Below are 16,398 nucleotides of genomic sequence, written 5' to 3' on the forward strand. Positions count from 1 at the left end.
TACATCTTTTGCCATATAGAAACAATTTCTACCAGTGATTGATCTAGTTAGTGATGTTGGACTGCTATTATTTTGAACACAACTGTACAGGTGTTAAGGGAAATTTGTTTTCATTTTTTAAATTCTCAAGGGGGGCTTAGCACTCTTGTGATGCTCTAGATGCAATGTCATTAATAGAAATATACAAAACCATTGGCTTTAGAAGACCTTTTATTTCATAAGAGGTCACTTTGTAGTTATCAGACCTCACAAAAGTAGTGCAAAAACAGCAAGACTACTCTACAACACAAAGTTCATTTACAGCATTTAGCTGATACTTTTATCCAAAGTGACTTACAATTATGACTGAGTATAACTTGAGCAATTGCAGGTTAAGGGCCTTGCTCAGGGGCCGAACAGCGGCAACTTGGCGGTGGTGGAGCTTGAACCAGCAACCTTGCAATTACAAGTCAAATACCTTAACCATCGAGCTACTATTGCCTTAGCTCAATGGATAAACATTTATCAAGTCTCAGAGTACAATATTGCCTGTGTCATGATTCCATACATAAGCATGTCTTCAGTAGCTACAAAAAGGCTGTATAAAAATGTGATGATGCCAATGGTACCATGCAAAAGTCATGCATTTACCTTTCCTGAAAAAAAAGATCATGTGTAGTTGTGGTTGCTGAGGTGTTTTAAAGACAGCAGTGCCTGTCCTCCAGAATCTTTATGCTACATAAATTGCATTGCATATTTCAGAGACCCTATGTTCTGAGACCATTACCAATGCACTAAATACATTCACTTCAAACCACAGTAACAAAGTAACAGCACAAAACCAGCACAAAAATCATTAATATAAATGTATACAAAATGCACATCTTTTTAGCATGAATGTAAGCGACTTATCATATGCAAACATACAGCAACGAGGTGCGTTATCCAGATTGTGGTTATTTTTTTAAGAGAGCAATTTTTGGTCAGGGATTGTGTGTTCGTTCACATTACTCTGTGTATGATTACTACTTTTGACTTAAATGGTTGATCTCACTTTAAGACCCTCTAAGACACATGAGGCAGCGAGGCCTAAACCTTATTCCAGATTATCTTGAGCAGACTGTCCTTTGCCAGGCCATTCACTGCAGCAGGCAGTCCTCTTCTTGGAGTACTCCAAGAAGAGTATATCCTTACTATGCATATGAAAGGCCACAAAGCTCTGTGTGTGTGTTTTGTTCATGCATAGATCCACTGTTCAGAGCTCCCCTCCCAGCAGATGAGCTCATGTTCTTTGAACCATAGGGAGATTTCTCTCTGAGCACACTCCACCGAGTCACTGCCATGGATAACATTCCTGCAATACCAGAGACATGGTGAAGTTTAATGAGGGACATGAATGCATCATAACTCAATGATAAGTAATCTCTGTGTAATCACTCACTGCTATTTGTAATGCTCCTAAACAATCTCAGAATAACCGATACACTCTGGATTAGCTTCTTATGGCCTTGACAGCTTCTGGCATGTTCTGATAACTTAGCAAATTCCTGATTGTGTTTAAACACCGAGTTGACTTAAAGTCTGCTCAGATGCACTGTTGCTAGATATAATGCTGAGATAATAAGGCTGCATATCATTTTTAAATATTCAATAGTGGTCTTTTATTGTGTTCTAAAGCTTTCTAAGAACCAAGCAGCAAAAAGAAATTAATTTTACGAAACATTAAAACCACAAATGTCAATAGAAAACTTTGAAAAGTCTTTGATCGCTGTCCTCAAATTACTTTTGCCATGGATGGCAAAGTAAGATCCTTAGCTCTTGTCAGAATAGATCAAGTCAAGCAGTTTCATGTGAAAAGATATGCAATCCAAATTAGCTATAGTGCTAGCTGAAGTGTAGCGATGTGCTAACTAAATTCTGAACACTAAAAGAGAGAACCTATCTGATTTGGAACTTATATAACCAGTCCAGACACAAATAAATACAACTTACGGTGTATATTTTGGCTAAACTAGTACTAAACTTTCAAATTTTATTTTTTGGCACACGTTGGTGCTCAGCAGTAGAGATATGGTCTAATCGAGAACGTCTAGAGCAGAATTTGAGCACTTTGTCCTATTAGCTGCAGCTTTACATAATTAGTGAGGACTGTTACAAACCTGCCCACTTCTACACAGTAATCTCCTCTGATGGTTCCTGGAAGAGAGTCAGCAGGATTGGTCTCTCCAAGCATTTTTCTGGATGTCTTCACCACATCCAGGCCTTGCCACACCTCACACACACACAAATAAATAAACCATAAATAAATATCAGAGGTATCCATAACCTTTGATATTTATTACCACATGGCTGTAGCTCAGGTTGGAATTGAAGTAATGACCCGTAGATGACATATAGAGGTAGAGGGGCAGTTATGGAATATGTACCTATCTTACCATAGCCACAATAGGTCCAGAGCTCATGTATTTCAGCAGGCCTTTGAAAAATGTCTTGTTCCTCAATTCCCAGTAGTGCTCCATCAGTTGGTCTTCAGAAGCCTGCACAATCAACCATACACATTTTATACACACACTGTTCTTCTCATTTTTTATAACTAAATGTATAGTGCAAGTGTAGCAAATTTATGTCGTATGACAATGGCAAAGAGGCTGGGCACATCACTCAATTTCCAATGATTTACATTTACAGCATTTAGCAGACGCGCTTATCCAGAGCAGCTTACAAAAGTGCTTTGTCATTTACTCATAGAATACATCCTAGCCAGTGCAGTAGGTTAGAGTCCAATATACAAATGATCTAGAATACTGTAGAAATTCAGGGATCACTGCTGATGCCTAGAAGTACAAATACATAAGGTCTAATACACAATAAGTACTGTTAGACAAACTCAAGTGTGAGATTAAATCAGTACTTATTGTAGGGGATTGTGTCAGTCAATATAGGAGCAGGGTCAGTTGTCATTTAAATATTCTACAAATAGATGGGTCTTCAGTCTATGTTTGAAGACTGCAAGGGACTCTGCTGTCCAGACAGCAAGTGGAAGTTCATTCCACCATCTGGGAGCCAGGACAAAAAAATAGTCTCGATGCTCGTCTTCCATGAAACTTGAAGCATGGTATTTCAAGCCAAGCGATACTTGAGGTTCGAAGGACTCGAGGTACGGATAGGGCTTTGATGATTGACCTCATGTTTTAAGGGGCTGATCCATTTTTGGCTTTGTAGGCAAGGATCAATGCTTTAAATCTGATGCATGCAGCTACTGGAAGCCAATGAAGGGAGCACAGCAGCGGAGTAACATGTGAACTTTGGAAGATTGAAGACCAGTGATGGGTATGTATTGTACGGTGTACATACCAAACTGAGACCCATACCAAAAGCCTCACAGTAATCTGCTTTTTTCTTTTCTGTCAAACTTTTCTCTCAATTTTTGTCATCAATTCCCACCAGCCACCCAACTAGCTATCTCTGCTCTCATACTACACCTACTGTGAGTGAGCAGGAGAGATCAAGTCCTTTGAGACACAGGAGTTCAAGCACCATTTTTTGAGCTGGTGCCCATTATGACACACGGGGCACCTGAAAGCAATCAGAAGAGGGCACAAACTGCCCTCATTAGCAAGCGTGAGCATACAGGTATCCCTGTGTCATTGTGATTGACTATGGACAGAGTAACGCCATCCCCCTTACCCAGGAAGCAGTGCCAATTTGGCTACCTTGGACTCCTGGCCACAGATGGCTGTGGTATGATTGGGAATCAAATCAGCCAACTTTCACTTATGGGGCAAAAGCTTTTTCTGTTATGTCACCTTGGAAGAGAATTCTGCTTTTCTCTGAAAAAGAATCACTCAAATTGTGTCACTTAAGCAAGCTTGTGACAGCTGACCAGATTTGGTTGTCTGTTGGAAATCCTCTAGAAAAATGCCATATTATTGTCTCAAAAAAGAAATGGTTTTAAACAAGTAAGCATGGAGGTTCTATGTGAGGATAGGGTTTCTCTCTTACCTGCAGGAATTTAAGTCCAGCCAATCTGAAGCCCTTTCTTTCAAAGCGGTGGATTATCTCTCCCACTAGCCTCCTCTGCACTCCATCCGGCTTCACAGCGATGAAGGTGCGCTCATTCACACCAGTCCATCCTGCAATACCACATACCGACCACATGGTCCTGGAGATTTAGTTCCAATAATAATCCAACAATCTAATACACCTGCTCCAATTTACAAAAAACCGACAGATCTGAACATTAAAACCAGGCCCATGTTGTATTATGGAAACTATGGGAAAATACATATAAATATGACCACTTTATTACAGACTTCTACCCTTTCATGGTTGGAGCTTCCCTGTAATGGAAATTAGATGTGATCCTAGAATGCGGCCTAAAATCAGGTGCGCAAGTTTTCTGTGGCTCAGTTTTGCTGTGAATCCATATTAGCATGATAAAATCAAGATCTCTGAGCGACTTTGAATGGGGCATTGTTATCAGTGCTAGACTAGCCAGTGCCACCATTTCAAATACTGCCAACCTTGTGGGGTTTTCTTGTGCAATGCTGTCAAGAGTATACAGAGAATGGTATGAACAAATAAAACAAATTATCAATGAAAAGGGTCAGAGGAGGATATCAAGAATCATATGCACAATCAAGCAAATTACAGTCAAATACCACACTGGTGTGTCCGAATGCACAACTCATCATTCCGTAGCATGGATGGGCTATAACAGGAGATGACCAGTTCAAGTGCCATTGCTATTTAAAGGAAACAGAAAGGCAAGATTCCAGTGGGCATAAGAATGTGAAAACTGGATCACTGAGTAGAGGAAAAACATTGCCTGGTCAGATGAATTCAGATCTCTGTTGCACCATGTTGAACAGCGGGTCAGAATTTGGCACAAGTGGCATTAATTGATGAGCCCTTCTTGTCAGGTTTCAACAGTTCAGGCTAGTGGAGGTGGAGTAAAGGTGTAGGTAATGTTTTCTTGGCACATCCTTTGATGCCCGTGGATGGATTTTTGGACAGTAGGGCTTTCCCAAGCATTGTGCCCAACCATCCCTTTATGGCAACTGTTTACCCTATACAGGAAAGACATTTTAAACAAGAAACCATACCATGCCAACGTACCAGGCTTGTATCATCACGGATTGGTTCCAAGAACATGACAGCGACTTTTATTTGCTTCCCTGGCTTTCATAGTCACCAGATCTTATTCTTATAGAGAATGTCTGGGATGAGGTAGAACAGGCTGTTCAGAACATGTCAGTACTGCCATCTAATGTGTGGCAACTGAGAGATGTTATCCTGTCCACAAGGGCCTATATTTCTGCAAAACGAACTGCTGCGGTTCTGAAGGCCAAAGGATGCAATACTAGATGGGTGTCTAATAAAATAGCCATAGTGTATGCAGATGTAATATATATTCCACATGCTTATCTAAGATCACTGAAATGAAAACAGAAAAATGCTTAAAGTCGTTTAATATGTATACTCATGATTAGGGCTCTATAATACATTAAATATTCCTAAACGTAACTCTAGACAATAGATTTAGTGTAGTATAAACATCGACGATCTAAATGCATGTTAAATGTCAGTTAAAGTAGACTAGTAAGTTACATCGCAGGATAAAGTTTTTAGCCAACGAAGTCTCTGAGGTCAATTCAAAGGACGAGTCTCTCACAGTGATAGCTTGATCACAACAAAATCCGTTATTCTAGTAATAGAAGACAAAAGCACCGCTCTTGATTGGACTATAGAAGAAAATTTCATACCTTGCAATATTAGGTGTAACATTTTGAAAAATTGCCCTGTGACATACCAGTTTCACTGATTCGGGGTACTTTTGCTGCTAAATCCGCAAGATATTTTGGGTCCGCCGATGACCTCTTTGAGCCCATGAAGGCTAGCTAACTAACCAACCCTAGATGGATTGCCCAACTAGTTAGCAACCCAAATAGCATCCGTATAACCGTGTTGCGGCATACCCACTGACCAACAGTAGTCACACGCACGAAGCTATTAATAGTCTCTAATCGGAATGTCGCGACTGCAGCTCATATGGTAGCTAGCAAGTTAACTAGGTTAAGTGATTCAGCTTCCTAACAAATGTATAGACTCTGTCGGTTTTATTTTTGATTGTACACGTGATGTAGCTAACCAGCTAGCTAGCTATCAGCGTTAGATTTCAATGAACTTGAGTCAGCGGACTTTTGTTGCAGCACGAACAAAACATGCCGTGAATTATTGCTAGCTAGCAATAGAGTAACACCATAGGTACAATGTGCACACTCAATGACACATTTTATAGCTTTTCTTCTTAAAATAAGTTAGGCTAGCTCCAACTGATGAGTATGTGTGCTAGATTGCTAGTTTAGCTAAGCCGACTAACTAGCGCACACACTCATCAGCTAGCTAACAAGCAGTTATTTAGCTGACGTTACCCACGGCAACGAAAAAACTAAACTGACACAAACGAGTAAGCAATTAAGACAATTGTATCGTAAACGATAAGAGAGTAATTACCTGTCTTGAAAACGTAAGCGAATATCGTTAAGAAAAAGCAAATCATTTTCCCAATACCTCGCACCCGCTCAAGTTTTTTGGAGAAAGAAGGAACGTGCACGGGTTCGCGCACCGCTTTGAGGACTAGGGAAAAATGCGCGTGCTCAGCATTTTGCACAAAACTAAATGTATAAATCATAAACGTTGTAACACATTCATGCTAAGATCCGTAACGACAGGTATGACGCTTATGACTACAATAGTTCATGAGAGAGTACGATACTATAGGCGGCTTATTTGGTAGCTCATTTTTATTTATAAATAATTATACAAATGTCATCATGGCTCACGAGGACAATACACACAGATAAGACGGAAAAAGAAAAAGGCTCAGGCCTAAAATGTCCTCAGGGTGATTCCAATGCACTAAAGAAATAGATTCAACAGAGCTGATCTTTAAACAAAAAGGGCCATATTTTGAGCTGTCTTGATTTCACCAATTCTTGCAATTAATAATGTTAGCATTTGGATGTGAAAGCCCTTTCTACATCAGATACCAAATAAGTCCCATACTAGGTAAAAGGGTGGGGGTCATCATCATCTTTACTGATGCACGATCTTCACCATCAAAGGAAGTTTGACCTTTGCCATGTGAGCCCAACATTAGACTGGGGTTCCCTCCTGTTTTTCCCGCTCCTCCTGGAGGCGGAAGTACTCTTTACTGAGCAGCACGTCGCGTTTCAGAGGGAGGCTGGGTTCAGGCAGGCTGCTTGCTTCCACACCTAGCTGCTTAGCCTGCTCTGCTAGAATCATAGCACGCAAGAGTGGTGGGTAGCGCACATGCTGGATGGGGGTCTCGGGCACAGGCTCGAAACACTTAAAAGCTTCTTCCTCATGCTTTGGCACCAGTCGCCAGTCATGGTACATGACCTTCTCTATCTCCTGCTCTGTGCCCTCCTCTTTACCTGGAACAAAACCCACTGATTTAGTGCACCATTTATAACTACAAGGTCTGATGTTTATGAAAGCCAACCAGTCATGGGAGTTTAAACTGTGCTGAACTTCAACAAATTGTAATGCCTGGTGAGAAAAAAAAATTATGTAGTTTTGGAAAATGATTATATTATAATATCTATTATAGTGCTGATTTGACAGTCTACTTGCCTTTAAATGTTAAAATGCCCCATGCCTTCCCATGGTCCATATTCTACAGGAGGAAAGAAAGACAGAATTGAATGAGTTCATGCTCACCAACCAGAAATATTTATGCTTTTTGAGAGTTTTGAGTTTCATATGTCTCTTAATAAATAATTCAATAGTAAACGTTGAGAGAAAGATGAACAGGCTCTTACCTCTGCTGTGTAATCTACTTTTACTTTAGTTATCTTCCAATAGCAGGGCTCTGTGTTTTCGTCCAGCCACGACTTGCGCGTGAATAGCCGTCCCACGCCAAACATGCGCATGCCAGCCAGCAGCGTGAAAAGTGTCGTCTCTCTTCGCACGTCCTGCCAAGCCAGGACAGGCAGCTTCTTACCACTGAACGGACGTGTCATGCTGTCATAGTCCAGCGCGTAGCGCTGCGAGTCCCGCGGCCGGTTTTTCAGCTCTCGATAGGCCCGTATTTTTCGGGCCATTTCAGCAATGAGTCTCAGGCGCTTTTTCTTCACCATCGCAACTGAGAAAGACGATGTAAAGAGGGGTCAAAGAAAGATTAACTATTGAAAATGTTAAGAAAAAAGCGATTCTCGCATCACAACCTGGCAGATTCTGGATAACATACAAATATAAAGTTGTCTTCCTCGCACTGTATAATTGTTAATATCCATTCCTGTAGATATACAGTAACTTAAGCATACTAATCTCCGGGAACAGGATTTATCACATTTCTCATTGTGTCTGTACCTCTCTAGCTAGCTAGCCCTCATAATCTTTGAAACCATGTAGGCATGTTAAGGCAAATTATTGCCACGGCAATAAACTGGGACAACATCGCTGTAAAGAAAATATATATTTTGTTACAGGATATCCATCAATTATACTGCACGCCTCATAAAGGTAACCAGAGCTAGCTTGACAGTGCAGCTCCTACGAAGAAAGCTAGTTAGATAGCTACATTATTCACATGCAGATAGCTCCAGGCATTATGCTCATAACGAATACATAAAACCTGATGTTAGAAAAATGTCAACTTGTAAAATAAATTATACGCAAAGCCGTAAAAAAAAAAAAAAAAAAAAAAAAACACTTTACACCATGGCACATTCGCCTTACCGATTTTACTTGGCTTCAGAGGTTTTTTTTTTTTTTTACTTGACCTCCACGAACGCAACTTCCTGTACGACGGCATCAAGAGAAGAACTCCGTTTCGGAAATTTTCTTATAGCACTGGTTCCTAGAAGTCTTGAAAGAAACGCCGGGATAGTTTTTGAAGTAAAATTCTAACTCGTATTGCTTTTGTTTGTATTACCTTGTATGTGGAAAAACGCTCTAAACCTGTAATTTTCTTTGTCACACCACACAATGGTTACAACATAAAAGGGTCATGCAGTAAATTACAATAGTTAATATTTATTATGAAGTTGAAAAAAGTAACCTACATCTATAGACTCTTTTTATTCATATATAATTTTCTTCCAGTTTTTTTCCATCATACTTCAGAGGCAATCTTTGACATATACTAGAGTCAGAGTAAAGAGAAAAGGCCAAGGCATGCAATATGTACAAACCACAGCCACATTTTGAGCTGTCTTGATTTCACCAATTCTTGCAATGTGGACAGAAGCTGTGCTTTTTTACTGACCACAGCATAGAGGACCTGAATGTATTTCTGTATACACACAGTAAGCAGAAAAAAGTGCTGAATGCATAACAAAAAAACAACAACTGTGATTTACAAAAATTATATACAATAAAACCCCTTACCAATTAAATATGACCCTCACAGAGAGATATAAAGAAATATGCTCATAAGAACAATGGGTCATGCACATTGTTCAGATAGCATTTTAATTCAGAACAAACACTGATTAAAACACTAGGGTTGCACAATGTAATGTTTGATAATCATTATTGTAGTATTGGCTTTTACAATACTGATATTCCAGAAGGCCACAATATGCAATTCAGATGCAATTCAGTCATGCGATAAATCAAATATTTGTGTTCTCAGATGAGTGGTATTTTGACAAAGGACAATATTAGATTACATAACCAATAAACTTAAAATATTTTTGGTTAAAACAAAAAAGTTAAATACTTAAACGTCACACTGTCCACCGGCATTTTAGTACATTGCACGGCCTATCTTGAGTCTCTATATGTAGTATTATCACCACAGTGTAGTACTGTTATTGATATTGTGTAGGCCTAACCAACACTACTGGCTTTCCAGTCAACATTGTGAATTTGTTATTTAGAAAAGTGGTTTGGGGTGTGGCTCTGACTTTCCTGTCTGCCACTAATAGACTGCCAACACTGGCAATTTTTTGCATCAAGGTAAAAGTGTCCCTAGTGAAAAACTCCAGTTCACATGAGATACGTCGTATAGGTTGCACAAATATTTCTAAAGACGGTGTGGCATTTCTTACAAAGTGAGCTATGGGAAAACCAAAATGCCTTCAGAACAATTTCTAAAACTTCTGCTGTTAATTGATGGTAACATTATACACATCAGTACAGAGTTTCTGAACCCAGTCTCACACTGCAGCATCCACACTTGTATACTTGTAGTTGATGTTCCACATTCTTAACAGCTGGGTTGCAAAAATGTGGAGCATCTAGGAAGCTTCAACACTTCATAAAAGATAGCATTAGTAGTTATAGGGGACCCACTTTTGGCAGCAAGAGCATTTGTCAGTCATATATTGCTGCACTGTGACAGTTGTGTAAACAAGACAATTGCTATGATTGTTCCAAACGTCTCATGTTTACCAATTTCTTCCATTGAAGTAAGCACACATCATTAGTTTCAGCAAATTTCATTATTGCAATATTAATGAAGATGGTTGTCTACCTAGTCATTTCAGTTGCTAACTTGGGTGGTAAATTTCAGTGGTACATCAAAAAAAGGTTGATACCTAATGTACACTGCCCTACATCCATTTTGGAGTCCATTTTACCCATAAATAATTCTATGGATGCCAGCATGATGCTGTACAGAGCACTGAGGCTAATGATCAATGATAATACTGACATAATGTATTAAACTGCTTATAGGAGATGGGACAATGTGACATTATGTTTTGTAACAAAGAACTAGATAAGGTAGTCAGCAACACAGAAGTGAGCTTCAGCACAGAGCTCTAAAGTGAAAAAACAGCATCATTCTGAGAGTTTGTGTGTTTTACATGTCTCTGTATATCCACAAAGTACTGTTTTGCATGTCTGAATGTTCCATACACTGAGATGAGATTTCAACAGACCCACAGAGATTAAAGTACAAAAGTATACTCTACCTTGGGTGTCTATTTGTTAAATCAGAAACATTATATACTAATCTGAAATACATACAATAACTTAATTGAAATATGATTCTATTCAAAAGGTTCCTTTCAGCCAACCATGTGAGCACCCCAAAACAAAACATTTGAGTTTGTACAATGGGACAGCCTGAACACATGTACATATGTGTGTGTGTGCACGCACACACGTGCGTTCACAAGAAAAGCAGAATTTTAGGTCCAACGACAACGTTTCCTCTGGCAGGCCTCAGGATCAGAAGCACAGCCTTCTGAGTCACTGCCGGAAGAGGGTCCAGGTGGAGTGTGCGTGTTTGAGTTTGTATGTGGATGCGAGTGGTCCAAGCTTAGCACCCAACCAAGTTTGGAGTGCAGGAGGTGCCTGAGACCAGGTGGGAGTGGCAGCACACCAAGGGCATCGGCTCCGGAGGGGAGGAGCTTGCGAAGGCGCCAGCAGCAGAGGTACTGGAGAGAGGTGGGTGCGGAGACTGAGCGGATCACCTTCATGCTGCTTTTGGCAGCAGTGGAACACGCCATGGGGTACACACGTTTGTTCTGCAGCTCTGTGGCAGCTACACCTGTGATGTATGCAGGCAGGAACACATATTTTAAAATGTATGTTATAAGAGCATGGAACATTTCCAGTTAACATTTAAAGTTCGGCTGCTCAACCGTGAGGGAATGTTGGTGCTCTGTGCACAGCACACTCTGGAACTTGCATCCTCTTGGGCAATGACATGCAATAAACAGTCATCTGGGGCCAGTGTGGTACATTATATAACCAAAGAATATTGGTTAACACAAAACTGGTGCACATGATTTCATAAAGATCCCTAGCGTTGGGTGTGATGGATTTAAAGTGGACCTTACCAATGCATTTGCGATTTTTGAAGAAGGTAAGAGTTCCATGCCAGGTGTCCAGGTGAACTCCTATGATAGAACCCTGGCCAAACCGAGATGAGAAGCTCACTTTGTCACCATTATGATGCAACAAACCTGAAGACACAAACACCACCAAGTCAATCATAATACCATAAAACACACTCCCTATGCTATATTATTACTGTTTGTTTGCATTTGACTTGTATTTACCTGTATATGACAAGCCCCAACTGTCTTCATCTTTGCCCAACAAACTGCAGAAAGTGTGTCTGTATTTGTCCAAATTCACATCTGAAGTACCGATGCCTACCATCTATCAAGTTCACACAATAAGTTGTCAGCTGTTTTCCAATATGCAGCCCACTTATAGCCACAACTTCATTATCAAGACAACTCTACCAGCTTAATACCATGCCGGGGTTAATGCTGTATCAATAGAGCTCTGCCACCCAATTAACACCAGGTCATCAGTGGTCCTGTGGTTAGAAACTGACCAGTGATGAACATGATGGAGGATGGCTGACAAACTGTGCATGCCAACAGATGGGCCATACACTGCAATTATACACTTATTACAGGTACCTAATAAGATCCATGTACCTCAGCCAAAGTGGATTTGTAATAAAGTGGATGGTGGTTGTATATTAGCATTGTATATGAAACTTGGATTCTCTACAGTTAACCTGCACTCCCCTCAGCCCTCACCATGTCCGTGCCGTAGACAGGGGAGGTCATTTTGATCTCCCAGAAGTGCTGTCCCTCAGAAAGCTCCTTGGAGCCACGGATGGCCGCCGTGCCGCAGCTATACTCTGAGTGGAAGCTCACCTTCCTATTCTCACAGCTGAGCAGCGTCGCTGCCGAACGGCTGCCCTCATCCCATACCCAATCAAACTCTGGCATGCGGAGATAGACACACAGCACAACCAATCAGAGACTTGCAGGTTCAGAGTCAAAGCATCTAAGGGGTCTAGGCTAAGCAAGGGAAAGTCCATGCGCACAAACGTACCCTGGTCGTCCTCACCACAGTGACAGTCCCTCAGCCGTGCGTAACTGCGCAGACGCGGGTTGCAGCTCGACTCCATCTGCAAATCACAGCTGCAATATGACTCTCCAGTTACAGGTACTGCACTCGGCACTGAGGGCACAATACCAGGATACTCAGCCTCTGAGTCTGAGTCACTGTTCTACAAGACACAAACATACAAAAGCACACAGATTTTTTTTTTCTTCAGAAAACCTTAAACGCAATATGAAGTCCAAATGAAAAAAATATATACCTGTGCATCTATAGTTACTTATCTGTGCAGGATATATTTCAATGCGGATTACATGGACTGTACAGAAATGGTCCCCACACCTGCACGTCCACACACCTGTAGGCGATCATAGCCCCACTCCTCGTTGTCTGATGCCAGTACCAGTGCTCTCGCATCTGCGTCCCGTCGAATTCCACTCCACAAGTACCGCCACGCTCGACTGTTTCTGCTGCGCCTGGACATGCCAGCCAAAGGCCACCACACCTGGGACCGATTTAAGCAGTGGTAATCAACCAGCCTCTTGGACATCCATTTCCCTTTTAAGTGAATTTGAACCTATTTCAGCTTTCCCTGGCTTTCTGAAGTGGGCAGGCCACCAAGAACAAGGCTGGGAAACAGTAAATTGATGTGCAAGGCAGAGGCTGAGCAATAACACCAAAACGGTTTGTGGAATTTTTCAAAATATTAGGCATTACCTAAGGCAATCTGTTAAAATATGTAATTCCACATACAGGTAAATCTAACTGAGCATACACACGACTCACATCTAGATATGATGTCGCATGATGTACCTCTGAGTTTGATAGCATAGCTACCGACTGTTTGGCGATCACAATGCATCTTCGAACTTCCAGCTAGCTGTTAGCTAAGCGAGCTAGATATTTTAACTAGCTAGCTATCTTGACTGCTAACCCAGCTAATACGCGAAACTGCATTCTTTACCAAACTGAGAAACAATAAATACATTTGGGTCATGCAGCTACAAACTATTTAAACCACAACGTAAAAAAGGCATTATCGGCTAACCATGAGTTTACACAGCACTAGGAGTAGTGCAATACATTTCAATTTGCGAACTAGCCTGTTTAACGTATATTATGCCCGGGCCTCTAGCTAACCATGGTTACGTAAAATGTGTTTCCTGTTTGATCATTTGTCATTGACAATTGTTAAAATAAAACAATTACCACATCAAGGTAAACCTAGATATAGACAATGCATTGATAAGAGATCTAAAGACAGAATCCTGAGAAGCATCTCGAAGGCTGCTTTTGGCCTAGATAGTTGAAGCGTTCAGCTATCTAGCTAACTTAACTAGGCTAGCTAAATAAGATAAGGCTTATTTGATTTTTGCAGACCTGTTACTTTCCAATTGTAGTTGTACTGAAACCAATTCATTATCTGTCTACCATCAGAACGACATCTCCATTTATTTAGTTTCGTGATAACAAATGGGTTTGGAGTTAACATTATCTAGCCGGCTAGCAGTCTACGGTCTCTATAGCCTAAAGGCTCATTTACCAGCTTTGTAGAGGTCACCTGACAGCCTCTGAAATCCTTCTTCGGTGTCCGTACAGCGTAATGTATTAGAAGCCGTAGTGCGAGTATCTATAGTTAACTATGTTTTCTGTGGGGGGAAAAGTCCGAGTCTTCTCCCACTAGCTAGTAAACTAGCAGTGCTACTCTTTCTATGACCTACTTTCGCCATAGACGTAAACAATACGGCACCAAGTCTTGCCCCCTTTTCGTAAGACTGAAGTAACGATTGGCCAAACAGCTAAATAGGTGGGATGGTTTTAAATCAGCTGTCATTTAATGACACGCAAGTCTCAAGGTTTATCTTAAAAACCAATAAATCGTAAAATTAGTTTCCCCTAAATCCTTGTCTCTGTATATATGAATAAAACAAACGATCCATGAAAACATATATTATGAATGATTCGGATTTGAAGTGCTACAGGGAACATTTTCATTACACATTGCACAGGCAAGTCTACGGGTATCTACAGAGTCTTTAACAATGCAGTGGAAAGTGACCCTCCCTGTAGCTGTGTAGCAGTTACATGTGTGATCTTGCATTTCTGGTTGTACACCTAAATTCTGCATTACTTAAAACTTGTAAAAAGCCACATACTCGAAGTGGATACATAGTTTTGCTCTTCCCCTGGCGTCATCTGTCACTACTAATATCAATCCAAGTTAATACTGATATCATGGTATTTTCTGAGGTCGTTTGGGCCCTGTTTGTTAGTGGTGCCAATACACTCACTGAGATTCTGATAATTTCAGGAAACACAGTTCTGCGGATAAAATCATGAGATGGGACCTGTGAATTAAAAACTTGACTAAGATCATGTATATGGTTTGTTTAAGCTATGATCTGTCCTTCAGACAATCTCTACACGGGATTTTTACACAGATAACTTTGATTATTGCAATGCTGCGTAAGTCTCGTACATACCATCCACTTTAAAGGTATTTTATAAGCAAGTGCAGACGTAAGGACGGTGCCTGTGCTCTTCAGCACCCCCAGTGGTGAACAGGGTCCCATATCGGTAGTGAACGTTATAGTAGGTCCGTCGCAGAGACTCATAGACATGTGGTAACGTGAAGACTAATCCCTCTGAGCACAGCCTTATATTTGACTTTTTCCCTCGTGAGTTGGAATTATAGTAACAGTGCTCCTCAGTGCTTATGGAGAATTGTATTTGAATACTGATTCAAATTGAAAAAACAGGGCTATACCACACCATAAGATCAACACAGCCAGGCTTTCTTGAATAAACCAGCCAGAGTTAATTTAAACCACCAGGACGGATAGGAAAGACCTAAACATCAGCATGGCGCACAGCATGCTCTATAGAACAGGAAACCTCGAACTCAAGTCATTTTGTTTTCGAATAGACCACACTAGGAAGATATGGAGATCAATTAATATGTAATTAACATGTAAATGGACAGTAGTAGCCCAGTGGTTAAGATACTTTACTTGTAATTTCAAGATTACTGGTTGAAGCTCCACCACTGCCTGGGCCTCTGAGCAAGGCCCTTAACCCTCAATTTCTCAAGTTGTGCTCAGTCATAATTTTAAGTTGCTTTGGATAAAAGCGTCAGCTAAATGTACAGTTTTTAAGCATTGTAGGATATCTAATAAGTAAGTGGGATGGATGTGACCGTCTCTGTAGCATCTAACAGGAATCTGGCTGTTTTTAGGTATTTGTTAGGTTGATGAATGGACCCAGGTCACATGATTACACAACAAAGTTAATATGCAGGTATTTGGGTATGTCAATTTGTGCGGTCTAAAGAAATGAAAACAGGGGTAAATTAATTACAACAGCACAAGGATTCATAAAACATTCAACTGTAAAGACTAATTAAACTACTGTATTATTATTATTCACATTTCATATTATTAATAGTAATAAACATAGTGAATAACACTAGTATGACCATAGAACATGCTAACTCTCTCAAACTAACATGGGGTTTGTCTTTCCAAGAAGACTGTTAGTGGGCCCGCTAGGCTTGGCTGGTTGTTACTGAGC

At 40.6% G+C, this 16,398-nt stretch overlaps 3 protein-coding genes across 6 annotated transcripts; all 3 read right to left on the reverse strand.

The window, feature by feature from the left end:
• Positions 1 to 192: 192 nt before the first annotated feature.
• On the reverse strand, positions 193 to 6,653 carry nme3 (NME/NM23 nucleoside diphosphate kinase 3). 2 transcript variants are annotated; one of them, XM_027014630.3, is made up of 5 exons: positions 6,496 to 6,653; positions 3,982 to 4,112; positions 2,415 to 2,516; positions 2,139 to 2,251; positions 193 to 1,333 (listed from the first exon to the last, which is right to left on the reverse strand). In XM_027014630.3, the coding sequence occupies exons 1-5, from the start codon at positions 6,539 to 6,541 to the stop codon at positions 1,216 to 1,218; spliced, it is 510 nt and encodes a 169-aa protein (XP_026870431.2). In that variant the 5' UTR covers positions 6,542 to 6,653; the 3' UTR covers positions 193 to 1,215. The 2 variants fall into 2 exon arrangements, with proteins under 2 accessions (XP_026870431.2, XP_026870432.2); XM_027014631.3 differs by lacking the exon at positions 6,496 to 6,653 and adding an exon at positions 5,792 to 5,983.
• Positions 6,654 to 6,767: 114 nt separating this feature from the next.
• Positions 6,768 to 8,893, reverse strand: mrps34 (mitochondrial ribosomal protein S34). The gene is made up of 4 exons (XM_027014629.3): positions 8,746 to 8,893; positions 7,827 to 8,149; positions 7,639 to 7,681; positions 6,768 to 7,439 (listed from the first exon to the last, which is right to left on the reverse strand). Exons 1-4 carry the CDS (start codon positions 8,819 to 8,821, stop codon positions 7,138 to 7,140), a joined length of 744 nt encoding a protein of 247 aa, XP_026870430.2. The 5' UTR covers positions 8,822 to 8,893; the 3' UTR covers positions 6,768 to 7,137.
• Positions 8,894 to 9,022: 129 nt separating this feature from the next.
• On the reverse strand, positions 9,023 to 14,584 carry spsb3a (splA/ryanodine receptor domain and SOCS box containing 3a). 3 transcript variants are annotated; one of them, XM_027014663.3, is made up of 7 exons: positions 14,372 to 14,584; positions 13,187 to 13,333; positions 12,820 to 12,895; positions 12,519 to 12,706; positions 12,024 to 12,126; positions 11,802 to 11,927; positions 9,023 to 11,509 (listed from the first exon to the last, which is right to left on the reverse strand). In XM_027014663.3, exons 2-7 carry the CDS (start codon positions 13,310 to 13,312, stop codon positions 11,148 to 11,150), a joined length of 981 nt encoding a protein of 326 aa, XP_026870464.1. In that variant the 5' UTR covers positions 13,313 to 13,333; positions 14,372 to 14,584; the 3' UTR covers positions 9,023 to 11,147. The 3 variants fall into 3 exon arrangements, with proteins under 3 accessions (XP_026870464.1, XP_026870462.1, XP_026870463.1); XM_027014661.3 differs by having other exon boundaries at positions 12,820 to 12,997; XM_027014662.3 differs by having other exon boundaries at positions 12,820 to 12,997; positions 13,171 to 13,333.
• Between the last annotated feature and the right edge of the window lie 1,814 nt (positions 14,585 to 16,398).

The sequence above is a fragment of the Electrophorus electricus genome, chromosome 3, assembly GCF_041902795.1.
Source record: "Electrophorus electricus isolate QZ-2024a chromosome 3, ASM4190279v1, whole genome shotgun sequence".
Taxonomy (NCBI): domain Eukaryota; kingdom Metazoa; phylum Chordata; class Actinopteri; order Gymnotiformes; family Gymnotidae; genus Electrophorus; species Electrophorus electricus.

Bases quoted from the DNA above. Each gene is read 5' to 3' on its own strand.
- nme3 (XM_027014631.3), bottom strand. From the start codon at position 5,870: ATGGGCTCAAAGAGGTCATCGGCGGACCCAAAATATCTTGCGGATTTA. The intron at 4,113-5,791 runs GTATGTCACAGG...GTGGTATTGCAG, and splicing joins ACCCCGAATCAGTGAAACTG to GATGGACTGGTGTGAATGAG. The intron at 1,334-2,138 runs GTTTGTAACAGT...CTGGTATTGCAG, and splicing joins TACTGTGTAGAAGTGGGCAG to GAATGTTATCCATGGCAGTG.
- mrps34 (XM_027014629.3), bottom strand. From the start codon at position 8,821: ATGCCGTCGTACAGGAAGTTGCGTTCGTGGAGGTCAAGTAAAAAAAAA. The intron at 8,150-8,745 runs GTAAGGCGAATG...CGTCTTTCTCAG, and splicing joins TCTGAAGCCAAGTAAAATCG to TTGCGATGGTGAAGAAAAAG. The intron at 7,682-7,826 runs GTAAGAGCCTGT...TTCCTCCTGTAG, and splicing joins AAGTAGATTACACAGCAGAG to AATATGGACCATGGGAAGGC.
- spsb3a (XM_027014661.3), bottom strand. From the start codon at position 13,312: ATGTCCAGGCGCAGCAGAAACAGTCGAGCGTGGCGGTACTTGTGGAGT. The intron at 12,127-12,518 runs GTGAGGGCTGAG...TGAACTTGATAG, and splicing joins CTGTCTACGGCACGGACATG to ATGGTAGGCATCGGTACTTC. The intron at 11,510-11,801 runs GTAAGGTCCACT...CATACATCACAG, and splicing joins CAAAAATCGCAAATGCATTG to GTGTAGCTGCCACAGAGCTG.